At 41.0% G+C, this 16,457-nt stretch overlaps 2 protein-coding genes across 2 annotated transcripts; both read right to left on the reverse strand.

Moving 5' to 3' along the window:
• Nucleotides 1-9,549: 9,549 nt before the first annotated feature.
• On the reverse strand, nt 9,550-10,398 carry LOC130091449 (uncharacterized). Its single transcript, XM_056259340.1, has 2 exons — nt 9,748-10,398; nt 9,550-9,717 (listed from the first exon to the last, which is right to left on the reverse strand). The coding sequence occupies exons 1-2, from the start codon at nt 10,207-10,209 to the stop codon at nt 9,559-9,561; spliced, it is 621 nt and encodes a 206-aa protein (XP_056115315.1). The 5' UTR covers nt 10,210-10,398; the 3' UTR covers nt 9,550-9,558.
• A 4,473-nt stretch (nt 10,399-14,871) lies between these two features.
• Nucleotides 14,872-15,553, reverse strand: si:ch73-335l21.4 (E3 ubiquitin-protein ligase-like). Its single transcript, XM_056259119.1, has 2 exons — nt 15,074-15,553; nt 14,872-14,974 (listed from the first exon to the last, which is right to left on the reverse strand). Exons 1-2 carry the CDS (start codon nt 15,501-15,503, stop codon nt 14,919-14,921), a joined length of 486 nt encoding a protein of 161 aa, XP_056115094.1. The 5' UTR covers nt 15,504-15,553; the 3' UTR covers nt 14,872-14,918.
• Between the last annotated feature and the right edge of the window lie 904 nt (nt 15,554-16,457).

Below are 16,457 nucleotides of genomic sequence, written 5' to 3' on the forward strand. Positions count from 1 at the left end.
TGGGTTCACATCCAAACATTAAAAAATACGGGCTCATACCAGTGGAGTAATGCACTGTGGTGTTATAAGCGTAAACAAGCTGTGGCAGATGTTGAGGCCACCGCCTCTTTTTCTCTGGAGGCAAAGTCCGCAACAAATCATGGAGAGTACGATTAAACCGTTCGCACTGCCCATTTCCCTGTGGATGGTATGGGGTAGTGCGACTCTTCTGTATACCATAAACCTTACATAACTGACTAATAAGGTTACTTTCAAAATTTCGCCCTTGGTCAGAATGCAGACGACAAGGGACCCCAAATAAATGGAACCAATGCCGGACCAAAACCTCCGCCACAGTACTTGCTCGCTGATCCCGAGTAGGGATGGCCTGAGTGAACTTAGAAAAAACATCAGTGAGCACCAACACATTCTCCCTCCCATCACTTGCAGGTTCCAACACGGTAAAATCGACAGCCAAAATTTCATGAGGCCGGGATGCTTGTAGTGTTCCCATAAAAGACCTCACTTTTGGTTGAACCGCTTTAGCGAGGATGCACCGCTGACATTCCCGACACCACTGCTCCACATCTCTCACCATCCCTGGCCAGTAACAGCGACGCTTCACTAATTCTACCGTTCGGTCTCTTCCTTGATGCCCATGACTGTCATGCAAACTACAAAACACCTCCCTTTGAAGTTTTTGAGGTAACAGTAACTGATATATCTCTCGATGACCATCAGGTGTGTACACTAAACGATATAAGCACCCATCCTTCTCACACAATCGGTCCCACTGCCTAGCCAGTTCCTTTACCTCTCGACCCCCACCAGTAAACTCTGAAGAACGCAAAACGCTACCTGCCTCCCAAGCCTTGGCAATAGGGCCGATAACTGGGTCTGCCTTCTGCAAATGAGAAAGATCTACCTGTGAACATCCAGGCAATGCAGCAACCTCACTGCCACTCACCACTACCCGCTCTGGAGATCTTCCCCTCACCTGCTGCTGTAACAGTTGGGGAAGTTTGGTTCCTGGAAACACATTGTTCATGGCCTGTCGAGACAGTGCGTCCGCATTTTGATTAACCCTTCCTGGGCGGTACTTCATCACAAAATTAAAAGAAGCCAACTGGGATAACCATCGCTGTTCAAGAGCACCCAACTTTGAGGTCTGCAGGTGACAGAGAGGATTATTGTCGGTATAAATAACAAAGTCATTCCCCAACAAATATTCTCTAAACTTATCACATACAGCCCATTTTAGGGCCAAACACTCCAGTTTCATGGAGCTATAGTTCTCCATATTCCGCTCTGTCCTCCGCAGACCCCTACTGGCATAAGCAATGGGACGAAGCTTACCACTCTGCTCCTGGGATAAAACTGCCCCCAAACCCTGATGGCTTGCGTCTATCTCCAGAACAAATGGCTTACGGAAATCTGCATAAGCAAGCACAGGTGCAGTAACCAGCTTTGTCTTTAATGTTTGGAAACTGTTCTCACACTCTGCATCCCACACAGAGGCTAAAGGCAGCCTTGGAGTCTTGCCCTTTCTTGCAGAACCACTCAATCTTGTTACCAATTCATGAAGAGGCTTAGCCAGCTTAGCAAATCCATCAATAAACCGGCGATAATAGCTGGCAAAACCTAAAAATGAACGAAGCTCTGCCAAGTGTACTGGGCAACTCCATTCTTTTACTGCTGCCACTTTGTCGGGGTCAGTGGAAACCCCCTGCTCAGACACTAGGTGCCCCAAATACTTCACCTGCTTCTGAAAAAAACTGCATTTGCTCAATTTAATCTTAAGACCTTCCATCTGCAATCGCTTAAAGACCTCCTCCAGCCGTGACAAATGCTCCTGTACAGAAGAGGAAAATACAATTATATCATCCAGATACAAAAGCAAAGAAGAGAACCGCTTATCCCCAAACAGCCGTTCCATGAGTCTTTGGAATGTCCCTGGGGCATTACACAGCCCAAAGGGCATACGGTTAAATTCGAACAACCCAAAGGGAGTACAAAAAGCTGTCTTTGCCTTATCTGCCTCAGCTACCTCAACCTGATTGTACCCACTTACTAAATCTAAGGTGGAAAACCACCTTGCCCCAGTCAGAGCATCCAAAGACTCTTCAATTCTCGGCAGTGGATAAGCGTCCTTTCTAGTTTTCGTATTCAATTGACGATAGTCAACACACATCCTAATTGTTCCATCCCGCTTCTGCACCAGAACAATCGGGGACGAGTAAGGACTACTACTCTCCCTTATCACCTTACTGTCCAAAAGCTGCTGAATATGAGCCCTTACGGACTCATACTGAGAGGGAGGGATTCGTCTATATGGCTGTCTAACTGGTTTATCGTCCTCCAACGGAATCTCATGTTTAATCAGAGCTGTACAACCTATATCGCCCTCAGTAGTGGAAAAAATGACCTGATATTTATTTAATAGCTGCTTTGCCAGTTCTGCTTCCTGTTCAGTAAGTCCTTTACAGGAAGGAAGATCAATGTTACCACCAGACAACTGCTCAGCCACATGAACAGACACCTGAGCACTATAAACATTTTCAGGACATATTTGTAATGTCGGCCCTGTGGCAGTAACCACGTTCACCACTTGGACTGTACCTATAATACGACGTGGTGCCACCCATACCTCCGTACTACCTACATTAACAATGGGTGCATACACTAACCCTCTCTCTGCATATACCAGCGAAGGAGACAACAGCAAACCCTCTGGAAGGGCATTTTCCTCTGGCCCCAAAGGTTCTAAGAGAAACTCTATCACAGCCCCTGAAACTTGTGGACAGGTCACCGGAACCATAGTCATGGTACCTGCAGCAACACGGACAGGGTTTTTACCCTGAACTCTCACCTTAAATTCAGAAGAAGAATGTGACACAGCTTCAATTTTTTGACAACAGCGGAGTGCCTGTTTCCATGCTGGGGTAGCTGCTCGTATTTGGGGAATCTGAAAAAGCTCTGTACCATGTTCATTAAATAAATTAACATAACACTCTCGGATAATATTCATACCCAGTACAGCTGGAATCTTCTCCTTCTGAGCATACATACTAGGTGAACAGGCATATTTTACAATCAAAATCCCTTTCCTAGGTAATGTAACCCCAAATAAACTAACATCAAGTTCTACATACCCCACACATGGAATATCCATCCCATTTGCCGCTTTCAATGCCAACCATGCACAGTCACGGAGATCCCCTTCCCCCAAATCCGAAAAATAATGGTTAAAATAACTCTCTGTTACAGTGGTAACCATAGACCCTGTGTCTAGTAAGCACAACACCTCAACCGTTCCCATTTTAATCTTTAATGTTGGACAAGACCCTACTAAACTAGAAAAAGCATGAGAATCAATTTTTGAGCCTAATGTCCTCATCTCCAGTGTGTGGCTCTGCACCCTGGAGGGCTCTAGTTTTCCGCCGACGAGACAGACTCCACAACTGCCCCACCACTAGAACCCACAGCCGGCACAGGCCTAGTTTGTATATTGGTTGTACAATATCTTGCTATATGACCAGCTTTATTACATTTGATACATATGGGTTGGCCATCAGGTGTTCTACGAAATCTACTAGGTCTAGGGAATCTATTAACATTACTTGCAGCCCCTTCTGGAGTACTCAAAGTTTTAAGAATCAAATCCAATTGTGCCTGCTGTCGTAGGACCATATCTTTCAATTCAGCAAATTCAGAACCAACCACACGGTTCTCTTCACATGTAGTAACAGCTTGAGTTTCAAATGAGTGAGGAACTACTCTACTTGATCGGTTTCTTTGAGGCTGTCCCTCCTCCACCCAACGCATTGCCTCCTTGCGTAGGTCAAGGAGAGTTAAAGAAAGATTCTGCCTCACCAACCTCTTTAGTTCTCTACGAAGGGTATGGTCCTGAACATTTTCACAAAATTGATCTCGCAGAACCACCTGATAGTCAGACACAGCATTAGGGTTAGCTTTTCGTACCTTGTCCATAAGATCCATTAATGCATGAGAAAACTGTTGTAAAGATTCCCCCTCCTTCTGTTTTCTGTCAAAAAACTGCTGTTGAAGGATTACATAGGGAGAAGAAGAACAATACAGTTCACGCAACACTGAAAATATCTCAGTGGAGTTCTCTTTAACTTCCTCAGGCCTAAACTTAATTTCAGTCCGAGCCTCTCCCTCTAAATGATCATAAACAAACATGGCTTTGTCTGATTCAGATATATGTCTCCCTCTAATACAACTCTCCACCTCTTCAATCCAATCCTCCAGAGAAAGAGAGCCAGGGGACAATTTACCAGAGAAATTCGAACATTTTCTTTCTCTAGGCACATATATAGCGGCCTGTTCACGCCGCTGTCCATTACCTTCTGGGACCGAACTCGACACACCAATTGCTGAACCTCCAGCTTGAGGCTGTCGTCTTAGTCTTTCATTTTCAATTCGCAGTTGATCTAACTGCTCCCGTAGTTGCTGCAGCTCCTCCGCCATAACTGCAGTAGACCAATCCGATGTCGCCAGAAGCAGTCGTCCCACGAGCTGATCGCTGTTCCTCCCTACCAAAAACAAAAAACAAAAAAACCATCCACTTCCCAGCCTTTAATACCACAAAAGAAACTGGTTATCCTGCCGACTACGCCAAAATGTTACCGAGGAGTAACCGTTCCTTCCAACAAGGGAGATAAAAAAAACTAACTTCAATGTACTCACAAAAAAAGGGATTTATTGATAAATAAACAATACATATCAAATCAAAGAAAAGGTACATTGTAGAACAGAAAACTCATTCCCCCTACACGGATGTTACCAACCAGCCAACCCCCTACAAACCCCAATACAATCCCAACTTGGTCACACAGGACAATTCAAAATAAAACAAAATACATTACACAAACAACCCCAAAATCATATTAAATAAAAGTACCGCACACTCAAAACAAACCAAAAAACAATGACACTACAACCTTAAGTCTCATGCAAATAAATAGTTTATGTGTTTTAAAGCGTCAATATAGTACAGAGAGTACAAGGGTTGGCTAGCAACACGAGGCTGGGAAGTGATATACAAACAAGGAACAAGAAAAAAAGAAAACACCCCGTTAGCCAGTACGATTCACAACATCTATACACTCATTGCGCTGGAGGCATACAGCGCACATGCAGGTACTGGCTAAACGGGGAAATCAAAACAAAAAACAAACACACGAGGAACAGCGATCAACTAAACCTAATACAAAAATACAAAAACACAATTAACAATACACAAAAATAACCACAAAACGTATTTTGTTTACTTTAATCTCATTAGAAAAATAAAATCAAGACACTTACAAGCACTGTATAAAAAAACCTCACATTACCTGCGACACAGCCCCAAACCCTGGACTAACTTCCAAGATAGGAACGGGCGTGACCAAATGACCTACAAATACACAATGTTTGCGTCTGCATTAAAAACAATTCCCTAATTAATAAAACAAGGCGTCCTAAATAGGAAACAAAACAATCACTATTTATTTAGCCTACCTGCTCATCAGACCGATCACGCACAAACCAACATGAACGTCACAGGACAGCACGATGTTTGTGTCTGCACTTAAAACATAATTCAGTAAAAAACAAGCTTTGTAAACCTAACACAACACAATAAATATTTGCTTGGCCTACCTGCTCAACCAGACCGCGTCTGTGCACCAACACACAAAGAAGTGCTACCAAACAGCACAACTCCAAAAAAGATTGGACCTCCTCTCTAGGCCTCCCTACAGGTGCCTGCTTAAAAACCCTACCTGGCCACACCCTCTACTAATTGCCACCTCACCGGCTACATTTATAACGTTATTATTATTATAAAAAGTCTAAAATGCAATTTTATACAAATCAGTTTTTAATTTTAATCCTTTAAATAGTAGGTTCCCTGTACAGTTTAAGTTGCCTATTTTTATACGTTTCTTTCCTAGAGAAAAAATAACATTTATGTATAGCCTAGGCCTATCCAAATTGAATCGCAAGCTTATGAATCATTATTCCCCCACAGGAACAATTTTCACTCCAAGCTGTACTCAAAAGTTGGCACGTCCCTGAGGCGCAATTTTTTCTTCATATAGGCTTGGGTGAATTCAGGTTGATTTGGGCTCGTTTTCCAAGTCATCTCAAAGGCAAAAAGTGTCCCACTCACCCTGAATTCACCCTAGTGTTGACAAGGCAACTAGTAAATAGGCCTATACCTAAAATTGTAATGCTTAGCATGTGTGGAAACTTTTAAACCATGTGTGTTACAACTAGCCTCGCTCACCCCAGTCCAGCCTCAAAGTTGTTAGCTTTCACCTTATGCTAATTTTATAGGGCTGCTAACAGCTTTAGCCTCGCGACACACTCTCTTACAGCTGAGCTACAGCAGGAAGTCTTCCTGCTTTATTACTTCCCTTTTGGCTCAGCGATGCAGGAAGGCCAGCAAGTATGTGCACACGAGAAAGAGAGTGACAGAGACACAGTACTAGTCTTGGTTATCATAAGCTAATTCAGCATTTACGTTGTTTTTTATTTTTACAGTCCTCTGTTTAATCTTCTTTCCTCGCAGATTTAAATCTGACACAGTTGTAGTCAGTAATGCGTTTAATCCATGAGCCTCATTGATTGCCCAGTCGTTTGAGTGGATGGTCCAACCAAAGTTCAGCAGACGCGGGTCGATGGGGAACAGTAGTTTTGCTGTGCGTACTCATCGCCCACAGCATGGAGGGTAATTATGTTTTTAATGCATTTTAATACCCCGTCATTACCGCTAAACAGAAACAGCTTTCTTCCTGACCAGTTTCTTTCACTCCACGTATTCCATCTCTCTACCTGCTAATGGCCATATTTAGCATATCAACATGTTTATGTGCTAAAAGCTGTTTAGACAGTTAAACTGAGGAAGCTCAGATGAGATTTAGGGGGTTCTTTCTGAATGGCTAAGACTGAAGCTATCAGAAATTGGCTTCACATCTGAACAAAAAGGCTCCCTGTACCCTAAGACTAGCTGTGCTGTGTGAATAGCCGAGCGGTGCGAGAGCGGGAGGGGTCGCGTCACTACGGGGCCTCTAGATTTTATTTTCCCCAAGAGCTGCCTGAGATCCCACAGACACATGCTACAGAATTCCCCCGCAGAAAGAGGGAGGGACGGAGGGAGGGAAAAACAAGACGACTTGGGTGAGAATGCAACGTGTTCACACACTCTCAGGCATTTTTGTCTTTTAGCTTATACTTGTCGTGAAACTGGGAAAATGCAGTCGTCAACATTTGAAGTCGATCAAAAAAGTGCATCAAAGTTGTCCTAAGGCAAGAACGGGTATTGTTCAAAATTCATGTATAACTTGGATGAAAGGTTTTGATCCACTTCAAATGTTGACTACTGTAATTCAAATATCAAACTTTTTCATACAGTAAAGCTTTAGATTCTCACGGTAAACTTCTTAAGGAATGGAATGTTCCCATGTCAAAGCATTTTAGGGGGAAGTGTGGTAATCCATTGTACAATGTATGTGGTCATGATTGACAGAAAACCCCTCAGTTTTTTTCTTTGTCCTGGCCTCATGCTGGGCAGTTCATATGGGGCGTAGACAAGGGGATTTTTTTTTACTTAGGCCCCTCTAATGGGAAAAGGTTAGGGGTCGTTCTTACAAATGTGGCTGTTACGGCTTTGATGCAGAAGCAAAACTCGAACCCTCATTAATGATGTTTTTTGATTAGTCAGAAATTATTTGTTCAACATGTTGATTCATTCAACATGGAGTAATACATTTTATTTTATTGCATGCTAAATACTTCAGAGTGATGATTGTGTGTTCACACATTGCATGCTTGCTCAAATACATTTTTCTTTTTTGGCAGTTCTGTCCTTATTAAAGAAGAAAACAACTCCACCATAAACTCCAAGAACCCCGTGAGATCCTTCTGACAGCGCACACATCCCATCTGGTGGCCATCTGAGGCACACGCACTGAAAACATATTGTTGGATCAACCTTCCTAACATATTGTGGACAGAATTTGATTAGTGACTGGGTCAATCTTATTTCAGAAATACATTTTCGTGGAGGGGAGGGGAACGTGATTTCACAAAGTACAACATGATCTTGGATCAACATCTTTGTTGATCCTGGAACAACATTCCAATCAACCAATCAGATTTGAGGGACACGTTTACAGTTTATGTCAAGTTTAGGCTTACAAACAGGGTTGGGTGCTTCTACATCAGTGTTATTCACCTATTATTCCCCTCTGGTTTAAGGGATAAGTTATGGGTAAGGTTAGGTCTAGGGGTAGGACAACATTTTCAGACAGGAATGTTGTTCCAGGATCAACAAAGTTTGTTGATCCAGGAACATGTCTGACTTGGCAAAATCATGGAAGAGATTTTTTTTAAACAGTTTCCATTCATCTCAATATCACAACTAAGTGAACAGGAATGACATTTTAAATATTTTCACTGTTAAATGTTGCATTTTTTGCCAAGTGTTAATTAATTTTTCTTCTCTCTATACTCTAAACATTTTAAACAAAACATGTTCACTTGGAAACATTGTTACCCATGTCCTTAATTTCACTTTTAAAATAAATAGAAAGATCACTCATTGATGACATCTTAATGGCATCATACTGCAATCATACTGCAGGAAGTGATATTATTTTGATATAAAAACAACCACACAAACCCGAGTTACAGTTTAGCAATGGATTTGATGGATTCTGTTTTGTGTTTTATAGATCACACAATTAACCAAGCAGGCATCGTCATGTAACCTCGCAATTGCTCACTGGATATTAGCTAAAGGTCCTTATTTCTTGCCACTTTATAAGTTGAATAAAGGTTAAGTTGATTTTAACCAGAATATATTTCTGAAAGTCTGGTATTCAATTTCATAAAAAATACTTCCTCAAAGTACATCACAAGCATATTCATTATCTTATAAGTTCCAGAGATTAAAAGTTACTGCACAAGAGGAATGACCCGGCTAGAGCAGATTTGTTTTGTTTTTTACCAATGCAGAAATAAACAATTATTTTCAATGCGTGATTAAGTTTCAGCTCTGCATTTTCCCTGAACAACTAAAATCATAGTTTTTCAGTAGCACTCATAAAAGGCAACTTGGAAATTCCCAGCAAACTAAGCCTAGATCCATGGGGAATTTGGGAACTAAACTATTAAGAAATTGAATGCATGTTCACGCATGTACAGTATGAGCCCATAAGTAAACTAATTACACTATGTTCATCAACAAGAAAACTTCTTAAACTCACATTTTTAGGCTATTACTGTATTAAGACTCAGTTCGATATAAGACATCTTAATCTCAATATATTGCTATGCTTGGAAAAGAACATGGGCGAAATATTAACCAAAAATTATATTAACAAATGCTGTTTATCAAAGGGAAGTAAAGAGAAAACTACATGAAACTCAGAACTCACAAATTTAATGGCAAATTTGATGACAGATCTGGCGCCATCTACCTACAGAAAAGAGAAACACTGCAGTCTGTTGGCGTTGATGACGGCCGCCATTGAAGTAAATACAGATGAAATCTGCAAGAGGCAGATCTCATCCTGAGGTAATTGTGACCAACAAAGTGGTATTGGGTATCAATGTTCCCTCATAAAATGGATCAGTACCCTCTGCTGTAGATGTAGTATGATCCAGCTGTGGCTCAGACGAATAGACAGTTGGTTGAGGTAGAGTATAGTCTTCTGTAAATGAACGCTGAGATCGTGTGGTGATGTCTATAGGAACCTGAGATCGTGTGGTGATGTCTATAGGAAGCTGAGATCGTGTGGTGATGTCCATAGCAGCTGTTGTCATAAGCTCAGGTCCACTTAAATCCAAATCACTTTCATCAGTTTCATTTTGTAAGGCCAAGGTCATATAGGAATTGCCTATTGTTGTGCCAAAAAGCAGCTCTTTAAAGATTTCCTCCATCAATTGGGTTGAATTGGAGGCGTTTTGATCACTTACGAGATCCACTTCTTCCTTTGCCTTGCTGACGGCAGAACGTGGTTTTGTGAAGAAGGCGCTACCTGCTATATCTGAAAACCGAACTGGTTTATAATTGTTAAGTCCTGTTTTTGTTGAAGACATGTTGAGGTTTGATTTGGTTGAGACTTTATTAAACGGATTGACGTACCTTCCGACAACAAAGCTGCTTGTGGGACTCGATGCCTGGGACACACCGACAGCACTGAGGTCGATATCCATTTTTGAGATTGGAGTGGTTTCATTCGTCCAGACTGAAGTTAAATTAGCTTGTTTGATGTTAGCTTTACTGCGATGTTTGTTAGCAGGTCTGTATATAGTCGAAGGGCTGTCGGTTTTATGACTACTAACGTCAGCAGCTCTATATATTACAGATTGAGAGGATGGGATTGCATGGATATTCTTGTTTGAATTTTCTCCAGATCTCTTTCCTTCTTGAGTCACTTCAACCTGCCTACCAGTCACAACGCTACTCGTTGGTCTCAATAATTCACTAATATTTGTTTGTGCTACTCCAACTGAGTTTCTGTCCTTCGTAACTTCCCTTGTTGGATTTACCAGACCTTCATGTTCCTTGAAGTTATACCTGTGAAGTGGCTGGATAACAACATTGCCCATTTGAGGAGATCCAGTCATTTTGTTCATAAGAGAAGACTTGAGGATCGGAAGAACAGGCTCTGATGTGGGATCCCAATGACTGTTGCTAGATTTCATGGACGCTGAGTACGTGTTGGGTCCATCAAACCTGCCGTTTGAGGATCTCACTGTTGGTATTTCACCTTGGTTAGATTCAGCCTGAGCTTGAGTGTTCTGTGCTGAGGTAAACCTGCTTGAAATCCAATTCTGAGATGTTTTTGACTGGACTTCATCCAATTTTGATCCATCATACGCTATTTTAGGATGTTCCATTATTGTGCCAAGACCCGCTGAAGTATTTGTGCCGATTACTTTCTTCACTAAAGCTTGACCTCTAACAGCATGGTGCTTTGGAGCGTCAGACTTGGCGTTACTTGCAGCTTCAGTCGAAGAGACAGTTTTACGCTGAGGTCCATTATCAAAAGAATCAGGTTGTTTTTCTTGGCTTGCTTCAATGTCCTTGATCTGGAAAAGTGATTTTTCATAGCTATTAGGCGTCAAGGGTTTTTGAGCAAGTGCATTTAGGGCGTTACGAGGATGAGCAGGGGCATGTTGCACATTAGATAAAGAGTTTATGAAAGACTTTTGGACAGAGTGCATTTCTGTTTTTTGTAGAGGTGTATGCAACGTAGGGGTAAACATGAAACCTCTAAAAGCAAATGGCTTTTTAGAAGTCAGATAATATGGTCGGGTTCGGCTACTAGACATACCTGAATATGCAGATGTGCCTTGAGGACCAGACACAAATGGACTAACGCTGTGGACGTTCTTCATTGTGTAACCCGGCGTGAGACTTAGCACTGGATAATTTTTAGTGACTAATGATTGTACTGTACTTTGGGCGGAGGAATTAAGATCTGTCCGGTTTCGCGCATTATGCTGACTTGGCTTCTTTAATGAATTATATGTTGAGTCTGGTAGATTCAAATGTACATCATGTTCTGAAAACAATGTGTTCTTTGCAAAGTGCATTCGTGGGGTCAAATGTGTGCCCTGTTTTGACTGGTTGGATAGCTCAGACATCGGTCTTCGGATGCCACTGTTTACATCTAATAAGGACTCTTTGTACGAGCGGACACCATTGGTCCCTGAAGGCCTGATGGCAGACATGCCTGTTGCCAAATTATCATACTTCTTTTGGCTGTGAAACATTTGAATGGGCGTAGAACTCGGACTACTATGTCCCCGATTTTGGTACCCATTTTGTGTCTGTGTCAATTGAATGTCCTTGAAAGTGTATCCGCTCATGGCCGATTTTGTATTTCCATACTCAAAGCTACTTGGCGGATTTTCTTTTGGGCTGGCGACCCTTTCAGAGTTAGACTGCTTGACCTGATCATGTTGAGAAGAAAACATGTGAGCCTTTATTAAGGGAAGGATGCTTTGACCTCTATTTGAATTTGACATCTTAATCACAGGAGTCATTGGGGTTTGAACGGCTGGAGGTTTGAACACCTTGGAAAGAGATACATCCCTCATATTCTCATAGGAATTGGCTTCGGCCCCAGCATAAAAGTCACGTGGCAATGATTTGCTCGCTTGCTGATTTGCTCTTACAATTGAGAGAGACGGACTTGATGGTACAAATTTTCTCAGGACTTTTTGATTCTGGCCATTGTGTTGAAGCAAGTTATCAAACAGAACATTTCCATCACTTCTGTGCCTCATGTCGTGCTTCACAGTTGAGCTTCCAGACCTATAATTAGCTGGAATGCTTTTAGCATGTGCTGGTCTGATGATCGGCTGGCCAGAAATATTTCCCCTCAAATAGGGTTCATTGAGTCCTAATGGTCTCGAACTGCCTGAATACATTTCTGATTTAGATTTTGAAATATGCTGATAGTCAAATGGCCCAGATCTATAATCATTTGCTGCATGCACTTCATTTCTCAGACCTTTCCTCATCAGCCATGGGGCCGGATTAATATCACTAGAGCTCTTTTGGTTCCCGGTGAAGTATAAAGGATTTTGTTCCGGTTGGACTGTTTGGAAAGCATAGCTTCTTTTGGCATCAATTCCATCATCATATTTGACGCTTGACAATTCAACAGGATTAGGTCTACTATTGACATTGGATGAGGTATTTGGGACTGAACGGTAATAGATAACATCTGCAGAGGCTCTTGCCTCGGTGGGACTGAAGCTTGGATTTTTGGCATTGCCATCATTTCTCTGGCTGTATAGAGAGGAAGTGATCCTCGGCAGCGGATATTGGTTGGTAAATTGTTCTACGTTCCTTTGAAGAGTGCGTCTTACTGAATTTTGGATGGCTGGATTAACACTTCTGAAATTTTCCAACGCCTGTTTTTTGATCTTTGGATCATTTTCCGTGATGTCTCCTAAAGACATAATATACTTAAGTTAATTCTAATTAGATATGGCAGCAAATTTAAAGCCAGCTTATTATGGAGCTTATCATGACAAAATGATTTGAATTGTGTAAATTTGAATTATTGACAAGTGTAATCTAACAAAATTGAATATTATGTGGAAGTTCTGAATTTGATTTCTTTAAACGAATATTTGAAATTTAACGAATTGAAATGTTTTATGGCTAAATTTTATAGACTGCAAATATCCCGTTTAAAAAAAAATACAGATTCAAGTTTAAGATGAAGAAGAAATTCGGAACTTCAAATTCAGTTTTCTAAAATTCAAAACGTGGAAAATTCAGATCATACAGAAAGTAGGTCATAGGTCATCCACAGGGAAGAGTAAAGGATCTCAGAAAAGTCGAACAGAGTATTTTGGCTGCACTGCAGACAGTAGTTTTCTGGTGCAAATGTGGTGGTGGTTAAAGAGAATCCGTGTATCGTTCGTTCAGTCGTTTTTTTATTTAATATTAAGAGTAGAAAAATTAGAACACAGCTTAAATATTAGATTTCTAATAATAGTCCTTAAAATACCTCACAATATTACATTTTGTTAGATTACACTAAGTTGTCAATAATTCACATTTACACAATTCAAATCATTTTGTCATATTATAAGCTTCATAGCTTATTTCAAAGTTTTCTGAAAAACACTTAAAACCGTTCTAAATATTTACAGACTCAAATTATTCTTGGAACTAAATCTTACCTACTGACAGTTCAGGAAAACATCCCACAACAGAGAGAATCAAACAAACCAATGGCAGTCTATAGAAAAAAATGTATTATCCATTACAATAATGGACAAATGGGTTTATAAACTGTTGCAATTAAGCACTGAACACTTACCTCAGATAGTATTGAAGAGACATGCTTCGAGGACTAATGAACTTGTGCTTATGTGCCACACAAAGCTTTTTTTATCACACCTGCTCAAAATTACCCTACTGATGTGGGCTCACTGAAACACTATTGATCAGTATCGTGCTGATCACTGATGAGGCTCACCTGAATGCATTTAAAGCTAAACACACACACATTTGCAAACGCACACTCACATATCTTTATGGGTTCTAAAAATATTATGAAAATGTGGGACTCTGGGGCTTTCTGAAAACAAAACAAACAGTGTGCTAAACTTGTCATAAATATTATAAAAAGTTTTATTTGGTACACATGTACAGTAAATCATATACAGTAAAACAAATGTAAAATACTTAAAATAAATATATAAAAATAATTAGTGATCTTGAAACTTGTACAGTACAGACATAATTGAGGCTCTATTTGATACAAATGTAACACTGAAAAACTCCTTATAATTATACTAATTAAAAGGATACAACAAATACAGGAAACATTTAGCAATTCTTCCATACAAATAAATGACCATTAAAAAAAGGAGTAGGGCTAACCTTCCCTTTTCTTTCCATCATTTCGTAACAGCAAACAACAGCACCAAAGAAATGGTCTAAAATGAATAATCTATTGGCAATGTGGTTCATTTCAGCAGAAGGGGGGGAAAAAAAAGCTTTTTTTAACATGTTTTGTTATGTTTATGGGTTGCTTTGGGACAACCGTACATTTCTGTTATGGCAACAAGGCACACCCAACAGCAAACAGTCCCACGGGCACTGACATTCCACCTCTTCAGCCGAAACACAAACAAAAACAATCACACATTCATATATTCCCATTGCAGGTGTCAGTCATAAGCACGAAGCAGGGTAGCTTACTGACACCAACAGACACTAAAGGGTCCACATCCACCCCAATTATTCAGATTAGCAGTAAACCAGTGTGTTTTTCAACAGTTGATTCTTCAATGATTACACCTGGTCCATTAAATCGTGCATGTGTGGTTTCATCATTTGGATTGAGGAATGTGTGAGAACACAGTTGAGACGATCAACAACTTCGATTTCACATGTAGCAGGACATCATTGCCAGGTCCCTCAGGTCTTCATTAGTCAAACAATCTGAAAACACAAATGACAATTAGTATTTAGGTACTCAATTAATGTATTAAACGCAGATGCCAGTTTATAACGAGCACGTTATAGAGGTGAAATACTCACTTCTCCGCACACGATCCCCGGTGACTCTTTTGCACAGGCGTCTTATGCTTTTCATCAGGTGTCCTTTTCGGGATGTAGGAGGTGGTGAAACGTCCTCTTTTGGTGGGCTGGACGGGTCCCTCTCGGGCTCCTCGGTGTCGTCGTCATCATCATCATCCGTGCATTCCTCAGAGCTGCGCGCGGTTACTATACGCTCAAAAATGTCCTCGTCTACCGGCAGGTTGTCTTGGACTCTCTCCGCCGACAGCGAGGTGGAGTGACGGCACAGCGGACACACTATCCGGGGTACGGTAACGGGACTCTCCGCGGATCTCGCGAGCGTCAACAGGCAGCTCTCACAAAACGAGTGTTTGCAGGTCAGGTGTCGAGGACACCTCCGACTGGCGTTGTAAGTCCGGTAGCAGATTCCGCACTCCGTTTCTGGAACCATGGTGTCCTGGTTGCTTGTGTTGCGAACTCCTCTTAGTTGATAATAAAGTGCCGGTGACTCACCTCGGAGATTCTTATATAGGCTAGTAGTAGTTTGGTGAAGGCGTGTGTGTAGGAGGGAGGCGTGTTTCGGCTCCCATTCTCTCAGATAAACTTCCTTTAGCAACAGGACTTTCCAAACAAACGAAGTGATGTCATCGGCTCTAGGCGCGGTGATGTCATTTGCCCTCCAAATGCATGACCTAACATGATCAAAAGTTAAATCAGATTGCCCTAGGTGTCTTACCATGCTTTTTTTTTTTTTACAGATGTAATTGGTGTTTACGTTTATAAATAGAAATGGGGCTAATTTAGGTTGATTGGGACACTTTTACCTAGTAGCCACGCTTATAGTGGCAAAAAGTGTTCCTGAATTCCCCCCTAAAGCTTGGGATTCCCCATTTACTGATTTTGCCAGGCATTTTAGATTTATGAAAACACCTATTCCCATCATCAAAGGGAAAACCGAAACCAGGTGTGTGTGTGTGGGTAGATCTTTGGCTACTGTAGGGTTATTTCTGGTAAATAGGCCTATTCTAGGCCTATTTACCAGAATTAACCCTACAGTAGCCAAGTTGTAAATCATTGTCAAAAGAGGGGGGTTTCATTTAGGTGTGTTTTTAGATTTAAGGTGACATTTAAACTTGTCACACACACTCAGAAATATGTACGGTTGTTAAAACTGTAGTAAAAAAAAAAAAAAAAAAAAAAAAAAATGTATAGGCCTATGTCAAATAAATGGGCTTTTTTTCTTTTTTTCCCCTACATAGTTTACCGGAATCAATGTCTTTATGAAACGCTGAGTTCCCCAATACTGTAAGTTTGGAGGAAACAACTGTTTTTATAAAAATAAACAATTGATTACAGTAAGGGAAATATAAACCAGCAGCGCTAAGAGCCTTATCCAAACAAAACC

The sequence above is a fragment of the Rhinichthys klamathensis genome, unplaced genomic scaffold (assembly GCF_029890125.1).
Source record: "Rhinichthys klamathensis goyatoka isolate OS25496 unplaced genomic scaffold, OSU_Roscu_1.1 h1tg000165l_1, whole genome shotgun sequence".
Classification (NCBI taxonomy): domain Eukaryota; kingdom Metazoa; phylum Chordata; class Actinopteri; order Cypriniformes; family Leuciscidae; genus Rhinichthys; species Rhinichthys klamathensis.